The sequence below is a fragment of the Drosophila pseudoobscura genome, chromosome 2, assembly GCF_009870125.1.
Source record: "Drosophila pseudoobscura strain MV-25-SWS-2005 chromosome 2, UCI_Dpse_MV25, whole genome shotgun sequence".
Classification (NCBI taxonomy): domain Eukaryota; kingdom Metazoa; phylum Arthropoda; class Insecta; order Diptera; family Drosophilidae; genus Drosophila; species Drosophila pseudoobscura.
In genome coordinates, this window is record NC_046679.1 from 13,824,565 (window position 1) to 13,839,692 (window position 15,128).

Below are 15,128 nucleotides of genomic sequence, written 5' to 3' on the forward strand. Positions count from 1 at the left end.
TATTTTTGACATTTGTGAAGCAGTCTACTTGGATATGTATCCTTTTACCAGAGTTGACACCTTTGGAAACGACAGCCCTACAGATTTGCCTACAGGCAGAGTTGCCACTGTTGTTAAAAGTCAATCCTTGACGTCAGCCACAAAATAAACTCTTTGTGCGTGGGGGGCCGAACTGCAGCAACTTTTCCCTCCCATGAGAGGTGTGGAGACGAGACTCCCCTCCGACTACGCACCTGGCTCACCAACAACACCAACACCAAGAGCGACAGGCCACCCCACTCAACGCCACTCTACTGTCCATGGGGCAGGCAGCCTGTTGCGTGGGCGCCTCTCTCTATGCTCATTGGCGGCGTTTTCTTCGTGCCCGAGTGTCCGACTCGGGTCTGTTTCGGGCTGGCTCCATTGGCTGCCTTATCTTTTGGCGCTCTAATGGAACCATGCTGGTTGCATGCTTCCTCTACGAGTAGCTATAAAAGCCGTTGGTCGACCGCATTTTGTTGGCAATTCGAAAAGTGTTGGCATCAACAAGTTCGGAGGTGAAAATTGCAGAAAGTTTAACAAAAGTTTAACCAAAATTCTCAAAGTTTTTGAAAACATACCAAATTGGAAAAGACATTACAAAATTTTAAAAAATTAAAACAATTTTAAGTGCAAGTTTTAGTAATTAAATTGCTTGAAAATGTGGTACATGAAGTGCAGTTGGACTTTGTTGGTATTTGTGGCACTCTTTGCCCTGGTGTCAGGTAAAATAATTTCAGAAAATTCCAGAATAAATATTACTATAATATTCTTAACACACACAAACGATAAAAGATTTGGTTTAAATTTCGTTTAAAATGGTTGGAAATTCGTTTAAAATAAAGTGTTATTTTTGAAGCATACTTTTGGGCCCTTGGAAATGGTGAAATTTTTATTTCCGTTTTAGTCATTTGCTGCTGCGTCATGATCATAAGTGTTTCTTGGAATTTCCTGGCTTATCTGGGCCATAAAAATACCAAACTACCTACTGATTAACACGTATTACCTATACTCCGATATTCTGGTTTGCCATCCCATAATCCTGCACTCCCCCATGTCCTGCCATTGCCTCTAATCCGTCTTATCAGCTTCAGTTTTATGCACATTTTCCTGTTGATACGCCTTTGTTTGCCCGTTGATTCAGCGGCTTCCCTTTTGGGTTTTCTATACAAATTCCTTAGTCACCGCGAAGGTAGGACAGAACATGGAGAAGCATGGAGCAGAGATCACGGTCGGAGGGGGCTGGGTTTACCACTTTTACCCTCCAAATGCGTCGACGCTTTCAATTGCTGTCGTAAATTAATCCACACGGCGTGCCAAATAACAACCGGCAACCGACAACCGACAATGGTAAGCGGCACAGCCACGGTGGAAACGGAGAACGATGGACTAAGAGACAGCGGGAAATTCAGCGGGAAAAAACCCAAAGCGAACGTGTGAACCCGCCAAGCTGTGCCGCCTGCAGGCATTGCAGCCACATCCATTCCCTTCTGCTGCTGGTGGCAGTGGGTGTGGTCAGAGATTGGCAATAGACAAGAGCTCAAAGAGTTGGGTGTTTCAGTGGATGAAGGTGGATGATATGAATGCAGATTGTAGATTGGGTTAGGTTCAGATTGAAATACGCATCAAATACATCATAGAGGAGATCAATTGGAGTTGTTAGGGATCGAAAGTCACTCATCTGAAGGTCTTCAGGGTATCTGTTTGCAATAATGAAATTTATGAACTCACTCTCATAAATCTAATGATTAATAATGATAGGTATATCTCACTAGCATTGGAATAATAGGCCCACACGACTATATGGCAATCGTAACAGTAATAGGCACTGGATGATCTCATCAAATGTAATAGATACATCCGCTCGCAAGGGCTTCCTTGAAGAGAAGGGGGTTCTGTGTAAAATTTTAAGAGCCAGCGAAATCAAACATCGTACACGGATTTGTTGACATTTGTCAGAATTTTTTACGATTCTGGCCCGAATGGGGTTTGAGATTTGGGGACGCTTCTGACTATCATAAAACTACCCATAAAGCAATCAGATGTTGTATTCAAATCTGATTGACCAAGGCTGACCAGTACTCCCAGCTAATAGACATATAAATAAACAAACCTAGCCAGAATGATGTTCAAAATTAAATGCTTCTGCCATAAATGATCATTCTGGTGAATCCCCAAACCAATTAAACCTCACTTAGGTACTTGGCCAGAAAAAACCATTAAAAGTCAGTTCGGGCAAACTGTTTTGAGGTAAGGTTATTAAAAAATGCCATTACCCCGAAGTGGATACGCCAACGCGGTTTCCGAGTTGACCAAGATCAAGGATATGGCCATTAAAAGTGAGGGTCACGGTAATTAGGTGATGGTGGAAGCCTTACAGGGAGGAAGGATGTTCGATGGTGGGTGACAGAAGGGGGCGGCTGTTAAACGGAGCCTTCGTTTAATGACAGCCCTTCGAAAAGGCATCGAGAGAAAGCCCGCTATCTCTGATGGCCTCTATGCCTGTCAACAAGTGTGTGTGTGTGTGTGTGTGTCTGCACGCTGGTTGTTTGTATTAGTGTATCTGTGAGGGCCCGGCAACAATTAATCCACGGTTTAAGTAATTGACAAATGATTACATGTTTGATATATGGCCAGGGTAGCAACAGTCGAGGGAGGAGTCATGATAGAATCGTCTGGTCTGACATTTATATTTATCTTGGCTTATGCAAACACCCCTCAAATTCCTCACACCCCATCCCCTATCCGACGACATCCCCCACGCTTATATCCAGGCCAATTGTTAGCCATCTGCGTCATGGAACTTGTTGCTGCTGCTGCTGTTGCCTTTGTGTAACCCAGAGATCTCCTATTCCATACTGCTTCCATTCACACACTTTCACCGGAGCGACAGTTGCGCAAAAGCGTATTCACATCCGTATCCACGTGTCCGTCCATGTCCCAGCTGAGCCTTCATTGCTGACGCCTTCTGATGCGTTGCCTTCCATTTGTGTGATTAGTTCTTGGCTCTTCAACACTTTTCGGGCCACACAATGCAACAGCAGGAGTTTTCGCATCAAGGACACGTTGTATAAGAGCTACAGCCCCACAGGTAGGATGATGATGGGGCATGACTACTCCCACACCTAGTACCTTCCACCAAATGGGAGGCATCCGCCTGAGTGCATTACTCAACCCGCTCTGACTCTAGCATATGAGTGCCGTGCCGTAATGGTCGCATTTATCATGGGTCGCGACATTAGTAGCCAAGCACACAATAAACAACTGCAGCATCCACTGTGGCCTGTGGCTTTCACTGGCTTACCTTTAACTTTTCCTTTTCCGTTTTAAAGAAAAACCTTTGCCTAGGCGCAACAGGGGACTGAGCTGCGGCTCATTTACCCATAAATTTATGCGCACACACAGTCTTGGCCCGTCAATGCGGCTGCTGTGGATGTGGTGGATCCAAAGAAGATGATGATTTATTCTAAATAGGAAAATATGTTTCATACTTGCAGGTTCCTGCTTGGAATACGGACATTCCTGTTGGGGAGGTAAGTGTTTCACGGAGTAGTCCATCGATTTTTCAGTTCACACTTTGTGGCTTTTTCTCAGCTCACGGCAAGCGTTCCGGTGGTAAGGCAGCAGTTGCAGCCAAGGTAAGATGGCATGCAGCTCATGATAAGTGTGTTTCTTTACTCGTTCTGTTTCCCTAGGCTGGCGGCAATCCTCTTGCGGTGGAAACTCTGGCAGAGCAGCTCTATAACAACAACCAGAACAACAACCAAAACATTCGTGAAGACACCGATGACGACACCAACAATACCAACAACATCAGCAGCCTGAACAACATGCCCCCGAGAGCTCCTGCCTTGTCTGCACAAAGTGATGACCCCGAGAAACGGAATAGGAACCATCGCAACCACGAGGCCAAAGATCTGAAGTGGGCGCAACTGATGAGGCAACAGCATCGCTATCAACTGCGGCAGCAGCAGCAGCAACAGAAACAGTCACGACTGTGGGCCGGTGGCAGGTGCGGCGGACAGTACGATGCTGCCGCCGAGAGTTGGCGCAAGTTGCAGCAGGCTCTCATCTTGGCCCAGGCCCAAGCCCAAGCCCAAGCCCAGGTCGAGGCTGAGGCTGAGGGAGAGGCCGAAGCCGAGGCCGAGCAGCAGCAACAGACTCTCAGCGAACTCTATGAACTCAAGAAGTGAACATTGAACCACCCCAGGCGTATACTTAATTTAATTGCCAAAACTATGCGGAAAAATGACTAAGCAAACATAGAAAAAAGATAAATGAAAAGATATTTATTGCACCACCATCATTGCATGTTGGGCCTCAATTAAGAATAAATTGCAAATAATTAAAAGATCCCATCGGTAGAGAGCAGATCAGGTTAATTGGGGGAGTGTTCCATTTTATAGCATTCAAAATGTAAATGAAACCTTTTCGTAGAATTTGTTGTTGGTTTTTATTATTAATATTATTACTATTAATATTATAGTACATACATATGTATATGTATGTGTAGAATTATCAGACACAGCTCACAACTGATCGAACGGATCAGGGGTCTTCTGCAGGCTCAGTATTGCGTCACTGGCTGGATGCCGCAATATTGGAAACGATATCAAGAACTTTGCTTTCATTCACATTCACTTAACCGTACTTAATCCCTAACTACTATGATATGCAGATACGATTTTAAGAGATTCAACCTTAATAAAAGCTAACATCGCAATCTCTTTGGCCTAGGCTTTGATCTTGGCGGGTATCTGGAAGCAGGCCGCATCGCCCTCCTTGTCGCCCAATCCCCAGTGGATCTCCAGGCTGACGGTGGGATAAAGGGGCAGGATCTTGAAGCTATTCTTGTAGGTATACGTCTGGCCGGCCTTCAGCGGGCAGCCCACCTGCTTCTCGCCAGCCTCATCGTAGATGTGCGGACAGGCACTGGTGCCGTAGTAGCCGGGGAAGGGCAGTGGCACGTCCAAAATGATGCCCTGAATGTCCGAGTTGAGCTCTTGGAAGTCGCGCTCCGGCCGGATCTTCATCATGATGCTGGCCTCCGTGTTGCGCTTCAGTATGCACCTGTTCTTGGGACAATTGGAGATGGACACATCACTGGTGCTCAGGGCCTTCGACTTGGCTGTAGTACGAGAAGAGATTTAGTATCTACATATATTCCAAAGTTTACTCTCGGGGCAGACTCACATTTCGGGCAGGGCCTGACCTCAGTGGCTGTCGAGCATCTGAGCAGGGCGGCACAGATCAAAAACAGACCAGAGTGGAGCTTCATTTTGCTGCTGTTATTGTACGAGTACCTGTGTTACCTGTGGCTAATTGTAAAGAGAAGTGATATAGATTTAACGACAGGTCGCTAATTGCTGGTCAACTAGTCGGGCTATGGGCTATGGGCTGTGGCCAGGCCTCGAGAGCTTTGGCTTGTTATCAAGCTCGAGTCGAGGCCAAAACCGGTTGCACTCGTCTCGAAAGATCAACCTTGACTTAAAAAAGCGCCACACACGAAAAACATGCAAACTGCAAAATCAAAGTCTCAAAATTCAGGCAATTACACAAGGCGAATGGGCGGTCTGACAGATGCTTCAACAGACTGATTGGCACTCCAATGGGACATTCTTGTGAGGCAGTTACTAATATTCATTTATTGTTCAGTTCACTTTCTTCCTGATTCGAGTTAATCCCACTTTCCACCATCCATCTCTATTTATCTTCTGTCTCCCGCTAATTGAATAATTTACCAATTTCCACAGCAATTGTCGTCAATTTGAGTTGTTGGTTGACTTTTTACACGGAGCTACGGAGCTTGTACTTCCAGTGCGACTGACGACTGACTGATCGGCAACTTAAACCTGAGCCGCATCGCATGTGCTGTATATATAGAAAGATCACCTCAGACCGACTGACTGACTCTCTGTCTCTGCTTGTGTGTGTCTCTGTCTGTAGCTCTGTCTCTGATTTTGCCTATGGCTTTGTCTCTGACTCACAAGCTTAATTGAGAGGCCATTTTCTTGGCCTGCCTGGCATGCCAAGCATCTGATTATATCGAGAATCGCAGGCAGTAACCAATTTTTCGGGCGCGTAAAGGTTTTCCCAATGAAAAGTGAAAACAATGGATCGCAAACGAGTTTGGAAAGCCACTGATCGATATCCAAGTCTGTAAATAGAAACCCCATCTTACACAGAACCGAACTAAGGCCAACAAAGGTGCGATGTTCACAGACAGGCTAATACCCGTTGCGTGAGTAGCCATAAAGTCTCAAGAGCCAACCAGAAGCTCGTACAAAATGTTGCCAATCATTTCTGTTTGGCTTAGACACATTCGATACTTAAAATGCAAATTGCATTGACAAGTCAATAGCAGATTATATCATAAGCAAATCATTACCCATAAACAATCTGAAAATGGGATGGGAACTAATCCCGCCCCTGCTCATCGATCGCTGTTCCAAAATGTCATCTCATTGGTTATGCGGCACCGCACCCGACTTGCGGCTCTGACTTGTGCGAAAAGCGTTTCAATTTAATTAAGCTGTTTAAGAATTAGCACCGCGTTCTCTGATTTTCTTTGTGTATGTAGTCGTCTGTCAGTCTGTCAGGAAGTTGACGAGCTCATGACGTGCCCACTTTCGAGACGATCGTCGCTCCAGCGCCCATTAGCATTTTTCATTTAGAAAGTAGACCACAAACGAAACTGAGAACACAACCGAGCACATTACGGAAACGTGACTATGGAACTTGGGATCAACTTACAGGTGGGAAGGGAATGGCAGGCGTTTGTTACGGTTTCGGCTTGTTAACGGTCTGATTTCGGGTCAAGCGATCCGGTGACTGCAGCGATCGAGGCTTGAAATGCAACTGACAAAAACCGAAAGTTGTGTCCCAATGGATGGTTCGCAGACAGCTCGGACTCGGTCTCGGAATCTGCCTCAGCCGGTTTGTCTCACTCTTGCTTCACCAAACTTTAAACACAAATTTCCTATTTGAGTGCAAGAGAATTGAAAGTTTCCGGCCTTTTGTGGCACTCCTCACGTGAAAAGCACCAGCATATGTGAATATTCGTGTGTGTGAGTGCGGTCAACGTTCAATCAGCTGAAAGTGCAACTGCAGCGGAAACCGAAACTGAGAGCAAAACGGTGGTGATTTACAAAATTTTGTACTGCGTTGTAAGTATTTGTTGACGTAGTGCTTCGCATACGGAATCAGCTGGAGATGGAAGTGGCTGCCTCTCAAAGTGAGGAAGACAGAATGGGGAAGTGTACTCGGAAGTGTACGAACAAATATTTACACACTTACATCCTATAGTTGATCCCCGAGTGGGTGTGGCAGAGGGGATGGGTTGACTTCAATTCCGATTTGGAGCGCATAATGAGATAATGTGAGCCTTAACTTTGAGAATATCACTGAAGAATAAATGTACATACGTTTGTACCAATTATGACTTTGTTATTCAGTCAAATAGAGCTAATAGAGTACCGCTATTAATGCGGTTAACTTACAAAGCTGATGTTAAAAAACTCGAACTGATTTTCTGCATATTTCGTTGTTGACGAAATACTGTTTTTCTTTATTGAATTTTTAGGAAAAATATTTTAAATGTTAAATTAATAAATTTATTATAAGACAGTCTTTAAAACGAGTAGTTTTTAAATTATCTTTCGAAAAATCGTCAAACAAAAATTTTTCTTTTTGAGTACGACACAAATCAAATTTTTTAGTTTGGTTGGAACTACACACTAAAATTCCCACGACGCGAGAAAAAAGTCTTGTGGTGCGCAGCCATGTGTTGGAACTACATTAATCAGATCTACAAAATCAGCATACAAAATCTCCGATATTCTCTTCAGGTAGAAAATGCAATACTGGCAACACACATTTGAATATCGCGCCAACTTTTCGATGAAAATAGTTGCTGCCGAACAGTGTTGCTAATTTGGTGATTTCATATATGTTGCGAAGAAGATGTTGCGGAATTTGTAGTGCAGCCTTTGGCGCCAAACCAACTTTAAACAAGACACCAGAGGGCTGCATGAAATAGTATTTCTCTCATAGGTGGCACCACTGTACACTTGACTGCTATGAAACTATCCAAGCTTGCTGGTATGAAAGATAGATGAGAATAAAACTACTATAGCTGGCTGCTATAAACTAGCTGTTTATATTTGAAATAAACATCTGCCGAATTTTATTGCTTCCAACAAGCCTCTAACAACTTTACCATAATGCTTTCAAAAGGGACTTGACTTCTCTTTAGCTTCAATCTCGACTAGTGCGGAATACTAGTATTATCAGAAAGCCTCCTTCCATTACAGTGCTTTACTTGTTGCAATTTGTTTGGTGGCTGAATGGAGGGGAACAAAAGTAAACCACCCAAAAGAGTGCTGAGCGGGGATTTTCTAGCTGATAAGGCAGATCAGATGTAAGATCGAAGAAGGAACACGTTGACGAGGTGATCCCCCTCGTTCGTATTCGCGTAGGGAAGATCGTTTGCTATAAAAGCGAAAGGTGAGCTACAATCAGGCATCAGTCAGCGTTCGTTCGTCCCAAAGCCAACACAACACAAACCAAAAACAATATGCAGAAAGGAAGCATTCTAATTGTGGCACTTGTTGCCCTGGGAGCCATAGGCGAAGCAGTGGCCCAAACGGTGCCTTACCACCCACCTCCGACACAGCCACCTCGTTATCGCTTCCGTCGTCAGGTTCTGGGCGGCTCATTGGCCTCCAACCCGGCTGGCGGCGCCGATGCCCGAATGGATCTGACCAAGGCATTTGGCACTCCCGATCACAATGCGGTGGTTCAGGCCTTTGCGGCCGGCAACACCCAGTCGGGTCCAGTCACCACTGGCGGAACTGCAGCCTACAACATGTAAGTGGATCACTAGAGACATGGACATCTCATAGACAAGTATCTAACGAGGCTTCTCTCGTTTCCCACAGCCATGGCCATGGTGCCTCTGTGACCAGGACACACACTCCCGGCGTGAAGGACGCCTTCCAGCAGGAGATCCATGCCAATCTCTTCAACGACGGCGTACACAATCTCGATGCCAAGGCTTTCGCCTCGCAGAACAAGCTGGCCAACGGCTTCGAGTTCCAACGCAATGGTGCTGCCTTGGACTACTCCCACGTAAATGGCCATGGTGCCAGTGTGACGCACAGCAACTTCCCCGGCATCGGTCGTCAGCTGGGCGCCGAGGCTCGTGCCAATCTCTGGTCCTCGGCCGATCGCAACACGCACATAGATCTGACCGGATCGGCCAACAAGTGGATGAGTGGCCCATTCTCCAATCAAAAGACAGACTTTGGCGCTGGTCTGGGTCTTACCCATCGTTTCGGTGGATAAATCTGGCTTTTAAATGATACAAATAGTTGATTTTATTTATTGAAACAATAAACTTTAGAAATTGTTACCGAGAATCCAATTCCATATGCGTACATATAATGGGAGTGGGAGAAAGCTGGCTGCCATGTCTACGGTGAAGTCCAAAGAGAAGCCCAGCAGCAGCAGCAAGTGGCTTGAGAATGTGATGAGCATAATCTTCGAATACTCTGAAAAGTATCGCGTGCCGAACTGCCGAGTATCTGGGACCACCTGCAATAGGGCCAGCATCTGGGTCATCTACAGGGCACGACTCAGCCTCCCTGCTTGCCACTCTATGGAGGAACCATTGAACGTTGATTTCTTTTTGTTTCTTAAATTGAATCATCGATTTATTCATCTTCACTCCGTTTTTGCATTTGTTTTAAATAGTATGAACTACATTTGAATTGTACAATCTAGTTATTAATTAACATTTAGCCCATAATAGTACACAATGAGGCGCAAGTATGTGTTTAATATTTTCAGCTTTTGCATTCGCTTCTATTTTTTGGATAGTGTGTGATTTGCTTGAGTTTCTGCTACTTTTTTGCCAGGCAACATTTACATACATTTACTAATATTTGAAATTTCGTGAATTACATTCAATGGGCTCTGTGGGTTTTGTTTAGTGGTTGTGTTTCGTTTCGTTTTGCCCGTTTATTAGCGCGTACGATCTACAGATACACAAACAGGTGTATATTCATATAACAAAAGGTGAATAGCGCATTTCGGGGGAGGCGTAGGTTATGGTAGAGCTACTAACTACTAACCAGAGAACATTTTACGTATTCCATTGCGAGTCTTAAGCATAATTTTTACACAAGTTTCTTTCATTAAGGGTTTCGTTTGCTGTCTCTCTCTAGAAAAAATATACAATTACAATTAGATTTTCAATTAAATACATTAATTAAGCATAAATTATTACATAATTGTGCTAATTTCTTTCGGTTTCTATTTTCTGTTTATGCTTCTTGTTTTCTTCCATCCTATCCTCTTTTTGTATAGCATTTCCTGTCTGTTGTTTTCTTGATGAATATTTTCCTTTTTTTTTAGTCGTAGTTTTATCGAACATTTAGTGTACGTTTTACGTTTGTTTATAATTATTATTATAGTTTGTTGGTTGCATTACGTCAAGGTTATTAAAATTAATATGTACAAAGTTCAACTTATTGACTAACCATATTTTCAATTCAATTTCTTCAGTTTTTAGTTTTCCCATCATTAGCGCTGACTTTTCACCGGCTCTCAAGGCGCTCAGGGAAGTTGTTTTTCCCATTTCCGTTGCCTTTCCATTTTCGTACCTCCTTTGCAGCAGAGAATTTCACTAATTGTAGCATCTAATTATTGGTTATTATTGGTATTATTTGTATGCTTCGCGTTTCTATGTGTAATGCATATATACTCGTATATATTTTTGTAATTATATATCTATGTATATGTACTGTATGTATGTTAGATAAGAAGCGACCAGATTTATCCTGAAACGAGACAAGGGAGAGGAAACTCCATTAGAATTTATACTTTTATCGAATGAGTCGCAGGCTCCGTCGCCCCTTGGGAGTATCTCAGTGCCACATCAACACTTCATAAAAGGACAATCAGCATGTTCTACAAATGACCAAGCCCATCCCATTCCATCCTTCCTTATCCGAGAGGCTAATTTATTCAGATTTTACCAGAGAATGGGAGGGGGGGAAAGGACCACTTGACACTTGGCAGCCTCTTGTTAACTTGTCGCCTGCCTAGCCATCAGAAATATTCATAAGCAAATGCGATGAGGGCGATAGGGAGAGAGAAACGGCCTCAACTATGGCAATTTTTATGCAAATTGTAGCAGCGCCGCCACCCCCAGAAATAAAGAACAAAAACTACAAACGCCTGAAAATTATGCCATAAAAACGAGAGCGCTAAACATTTAAAATAAGATTTCGCGCTGCTCTCGGGTTGACTGCTGGGTGCTCGGCTCTTGGGCTCATAACCAATAAATTGCCTTTGGTGGCGAAATTGTTGTCACTCCGACTCCGGGGCGGGGGTGTGGCACGAACATAAAAATCAAAGCTCGTCCTCGCTTATCGCTGACAATTTTATTAGTTACAGCTTTAAATTATATTCTGTATGTAGATCACGCGCAATTTTTATGACCTGCAATTGAATTTTATGCGGCCCTTAAGCTTCGCGCGGAGAGAGAGGGAGACAGGACACAGTGTGAACAGAAAGCATTGCCTACTTATGTGCGCTTTATGGCCGACACCCACCCTCCGCCCCTTGGGGGCATTAAATTTGCGACAGAGTGGAAGTGAGTGAGTGCGTGTCACTGCCTTGGCCTGTGATTAGTTGCCACGCCCCCGTGGCATATTTGCAACGCCTTTCACGGACCGATTGGCAAGGCGGGTAAGGCGCCTGCAGGTGTCTTTACCTTTACCCATGTCCTGTGGCCTCCTTCCTTCCGTCCGTCTTGCAGTTTATTACAAAACGTGTTGCCTGTTTGCTTTATTACTTATGGTGTGCGGTGTGTGTGCGTGTGTGCGCTCCTTCCTGTCACGTCATTATCCTTTGTCCATGCAACAAGTGTTTAAATCGCTCACAGAGCTTTATTTGCTCGAGTGTGCGTTCTGTGTGTAGGTCTCTCCTTCTGAGTCCTTAAGGACCTTAAGCAGCTTGTACACAAGCCGTTTTTCCGTTTCCCCGTAACCCTGTCGCTCCCCTGCTTCCTTTGCTTTGTTTTCCTTCCTTTAGCGTGTGCCAAGCCCCGGACTGTAGGACTGGAGGACTGGAGGACCGAAGCGACCTCCGAATCGTGTCGAGTTAAGTGAGTGTAAATGCGGTTGGGTTGCCACAAGGATCCCCAGCACTCCTGCCCCTGCGGCAGGTCCTTGTGCTGTCTCTATGTCTGTGTGTGCGTCTGTGCCCTCGCTTATCATTGTTACCGCTGGCTGGCAGCTTAAATGTTATTAAATTGCTGACAATTTGTATTATGAAGTCGCGAAGCGCACTCGCTGACAAATTGATTTCCACTCCCGTATCCCGTTTCGCCGCTCCAGGATAATGAAATTTTCATTTGAATGCCAATGCGGTGTGGTGGAAGTGTCCCTTTTTTCTCTCTTCACCATTTTCGTGCTCTTGGACAATTAGTTCTGACACTTTTGCGGCGCCAAACCTGTCCAAAGTTTGTCAAACAATCTGCGGGGATTAGGCCCCGCCGGACACATCCTGTCGCTAATTCAATTTATTCATCCGCCGCACCCGCTGGGAATTTATTAATGATGCACTGGCATTAAAATTTAATCAAATGTGAGGCTGGGGGCCGCAAGGAAAGTTTCTGCTCTTTGAATTATTCAGCAAGTTGCGGACAAGTTTCAACACCTAAACGTCCTGGACTCCTGTAGTCCTGTAGTCCTGGAATGGTTGCCTAGGCATAGTCCGGGTTCGGGCCCGGGTCTGGGTCCTGCCTCTGATCCCCTCTGATAGGCCACAGGACAATGAAGCCGCACATTTTTTTTCAGCCCCAATTCACATTTTCCGCCAGATTTTTCCCCAATTTTCTTTTTGTTTCCTTTTTTGTCAGCTAATAAATTGCCTGAAAATGCCTTTGTGTTTCACGCGCGGTTTCACCAGGGCAACCGCTGGAGAAGGGGGCATGCCCCCCGGTGGAACGGTGGCACGGTGGTACGGTGGCATGGCGGCACAGCACAGCTGCAGCCATAATTTGAGTGTGACTTTATTATGTGTCAAGTCAGTCAATCTGCGGACGATGATGTGATTTCCTCCTGCCACCTCTTCACGAGTTTACAGCGCCGCCTCAGCGCCTTTTATAGACCCCGACATCCACCCGGGCTCCGCTCCCGCCCAGATGTTGCGGCAACTTATTGAGTGGCATGTGGCACGATGTGTCGCTACTGGCTAATAAGCCGCGACTTTTTCTTAAAGTTACACGAGTTCTCTTTTATTAAATATGCAACAGCCTCTCGCTGTTCAGCTTCTTTAAGGCATTTGCATAATAAGAATAGAATTTCCCTCCCTACCCACCCCTCCTGTCAGTCGCCGCTGAATTATGAAAAGTGAAAGAAATGGAAATGGAAATCGGCTCCTCATCCGCTGATGCAATTCAAATTATTCACTCAAATGAAGCGAAAGAAGAGCGGACCAGACCCCAGAATCAGACCCCGCGCCAAACACAAAAGTTTGCACTTGGCATAAATTTCGAAATGAAATCCTCTCTTCCTCCTTCCTCCGAAAGGAATCTGATTTTATTAGCACGTCATGCGATTGGCGCCAAAACTTGACAAAGTTACAACTTTCTTCTCCAACAACTTGGTCTTCTGCTAACCATTTACCATTTCTTTCTTTCTTTCATTTTTTTTTTTTGGGTTTTTTTTTTGTTTTTTGCTGTTTTCTAATTGTTGGCTTACAGCAGAACTTAATGCGGAATTCAATTTGTGTGGGTGTGCGGACAGGACAAAGGTTTTCGTCTCCCTCTGCGGACAGTTTTTTTTTGCTCGAGAAACTTTGCCACAAAGCAAAAATGCCCAGTGACAGTTACCAGTGCGACATTGAGGCAAAAAAAAGAAAGAAAAGAAGTGGCAGTGGCAGTGAAAGCCAAGCTGGAGGAATGTTAATCAGAGCTGGGAATAATTGAGTGGACAGGGAATCCTGGGAATACCATATAATCGTGATAGAAATCGATCGCGCGTTCGTTTGGGGAAAAGTGCGAAAAGGCGAGTCCATGATTAGAGAAAATTACAGTGGAAAAAGACTGACGTATTGAAGTAATTCCATGTGGGAATAATCATTGCTTATAAAAGACCAAGCCATCAAAGAACTAATAAAATGGTAATAAAAATAATTCTTTCTTCTATGCTTTTATCATCAATCTTTATACAATCCGTGAATATCCCTTCTTTGGTTTGGGATTGATCTACTCTTAATTAAGTCTTTTTCACAGTTTCGATAAGGTTTCGCACTCGAAACACGCAGAATCATAGAGATCTAATACAGAACCACGTTGCTATCGAATCAATATTATTATAGCCAGAAATTGATTGAATCTTGACCGTATCTTAAGCCCGCCTTAGCATAGATACAAGAGCAGACAACACCTTCGAAATCCAAGTAAAAACATACAAAAATCTCTCTAAATTAAATCTCATTTAATGGCCCTTCAATCAGCGTGCTAGACACTTTCAATCCTCCACTAGCAAAGCATTTAAATCTGGAAATCTCAACCATCAGCCTGTGTCCGCTCCCACCAGCTGCTAAGTCTGTGTAATTTTTCAATATTAGCAGCGTTTAGCGCGCTTGATTTGAGTTGCACCCACACCACATAGCCAGCCAGCCGAACCACCCCCACAGCCCCCCACCCCACCTCCAGGTGGGCAGTGACCAAACAGTGGCTACCCCAGCGGTGCTAGTGGAGGGGCAAATATCGGTGGCATGCATAAGTCACCCTAAGGACGTAATTAATTTTTCAGCATTTGCTTTTCGACTGCCGCTTGCCAGCCCCAAAAGACGGGGACCCGGAGTTGCCTTGACGAATTTGCGCCGTGGTTTGCATGAGAAGAGATGCCTGCTTGTCTGCTGCCTGGCTCGGGGGTTTTTCCCTCGACTCAGGACACGGGAGTCAAATTAGCGCGACTTGTGGAAGGACATTTGCCTGCCCACGGCCCACGGGCCACGGGCCAGGGTCCACGGCCCACGGGGTCCACGTATCCATGCATCGTCCGTTCGACGTTCGAAAAGTGGCCTCTTAC

The 15,128-nt window shown here is 44.9% G+C and overlaps 4 protein-coding genes across 8 annotated transcripts in view; 2 read left to right on the forward strand and 2 right to left on the reverse strand.

The window, feature by feature from the left end:
* Positions 1 to 20: 20 nt before the first annotated feature.
* Positions 21 to 4,741, forward strand: CCHa1 (neuropeptide CCHamide 1). The gene is made up of 4 exons (XM_002137410.4): positions 21 to 743; positions 3,516 to 3,551; positions 3,613 to 3,656; positions 3,714 to 4,741. Exons 1-4 carry the CDS (start codon positions 680 to 682, stop codon positions 4,209 to 4,211), a joined length of 642 nt encoding a protein of 213 aa, XP_002137446.3. The 5' UTR covers positions 21 to 679; the 3' UTR covers positions 4,212 to 4,741.
* Positions 4,453 to 6,924, reverse strand: Npc2b (Niemann-Pick type C-2b). 2 transcript variants are annotated; one of them, XM_001358657.5, is made up of 3 exons: positions 5,760 to 5,900; positions 5,212 to 5,336; positions 4,453 to 5,146 (listed from the first exon to the last, which is right to left on the reverse strand). In XM_001358657.5, exons 2-3 carry the CDS (start codon positions 5,294 to 5,296, stop codon positions 4,752 to 4,754), a joined length of 480 nt encoding a protein of 159 aa, XP_001358694.2. In that variant the 5' UTR covers positions 5,297 to 5,336; positions 5,760 to 5,900; the 3' UTR covers positions 4,453 to 4,751. The 2 variants fall into 2 exon arrangements, with proteins under 2 accessions (XP_001358694.2, XP_015037336.2); XM_015181850.2 differs by lacking the exon at positions 5,760 to 5,900 and adding an exon at positions 6,772 to 6,924 and having other exon boundaries at positions 4,469 to 5,146.
* Positions 6,925 to 8,531: 1,607 nt separating this feature from the next.
* LOC6897287 (attacin-A-like) lies at positions 8,532 to 9,438 on the forward strand. The gene is made up of 2 exons (XM_002137411.3): positions 8,532 to 8,886; positions 8,958 to 9,438. The coding sequence occupies exons 1-2, from the start codon at positions 8,594 to 8,596 to the stop codon at positions 9,361 to 9,363; spliced, it is 699 nt and encodes a 232-aa protein (XP_002137447.2). The 5' UTR covers positions 8,532 to 8,593; the 3' UTR covers positions 9,364 to 9,438.
* A 275-nt stretch (positions 9,439 to 9,713) lies between these two features.
* The window catches only part of foxo (forkhead box, sub-group O), a 37,968-nt gene continuing 32,553 nt past the window's right edge, over positions 9,714 to 15,128 (reverse strand). For all 4 annotated transcript variants that reach the window (XR_004469368.1, XR_004469367.1, XR_004469369.1 and 1 more), the window contains exon 11: positions 9,714 to 10,859. The gene's annotated coding sequence lies outside the window, so the exon portion shown is untranslated. The remainder of the gene's footprint in view (positions 10,860 to 15,128) is intronic.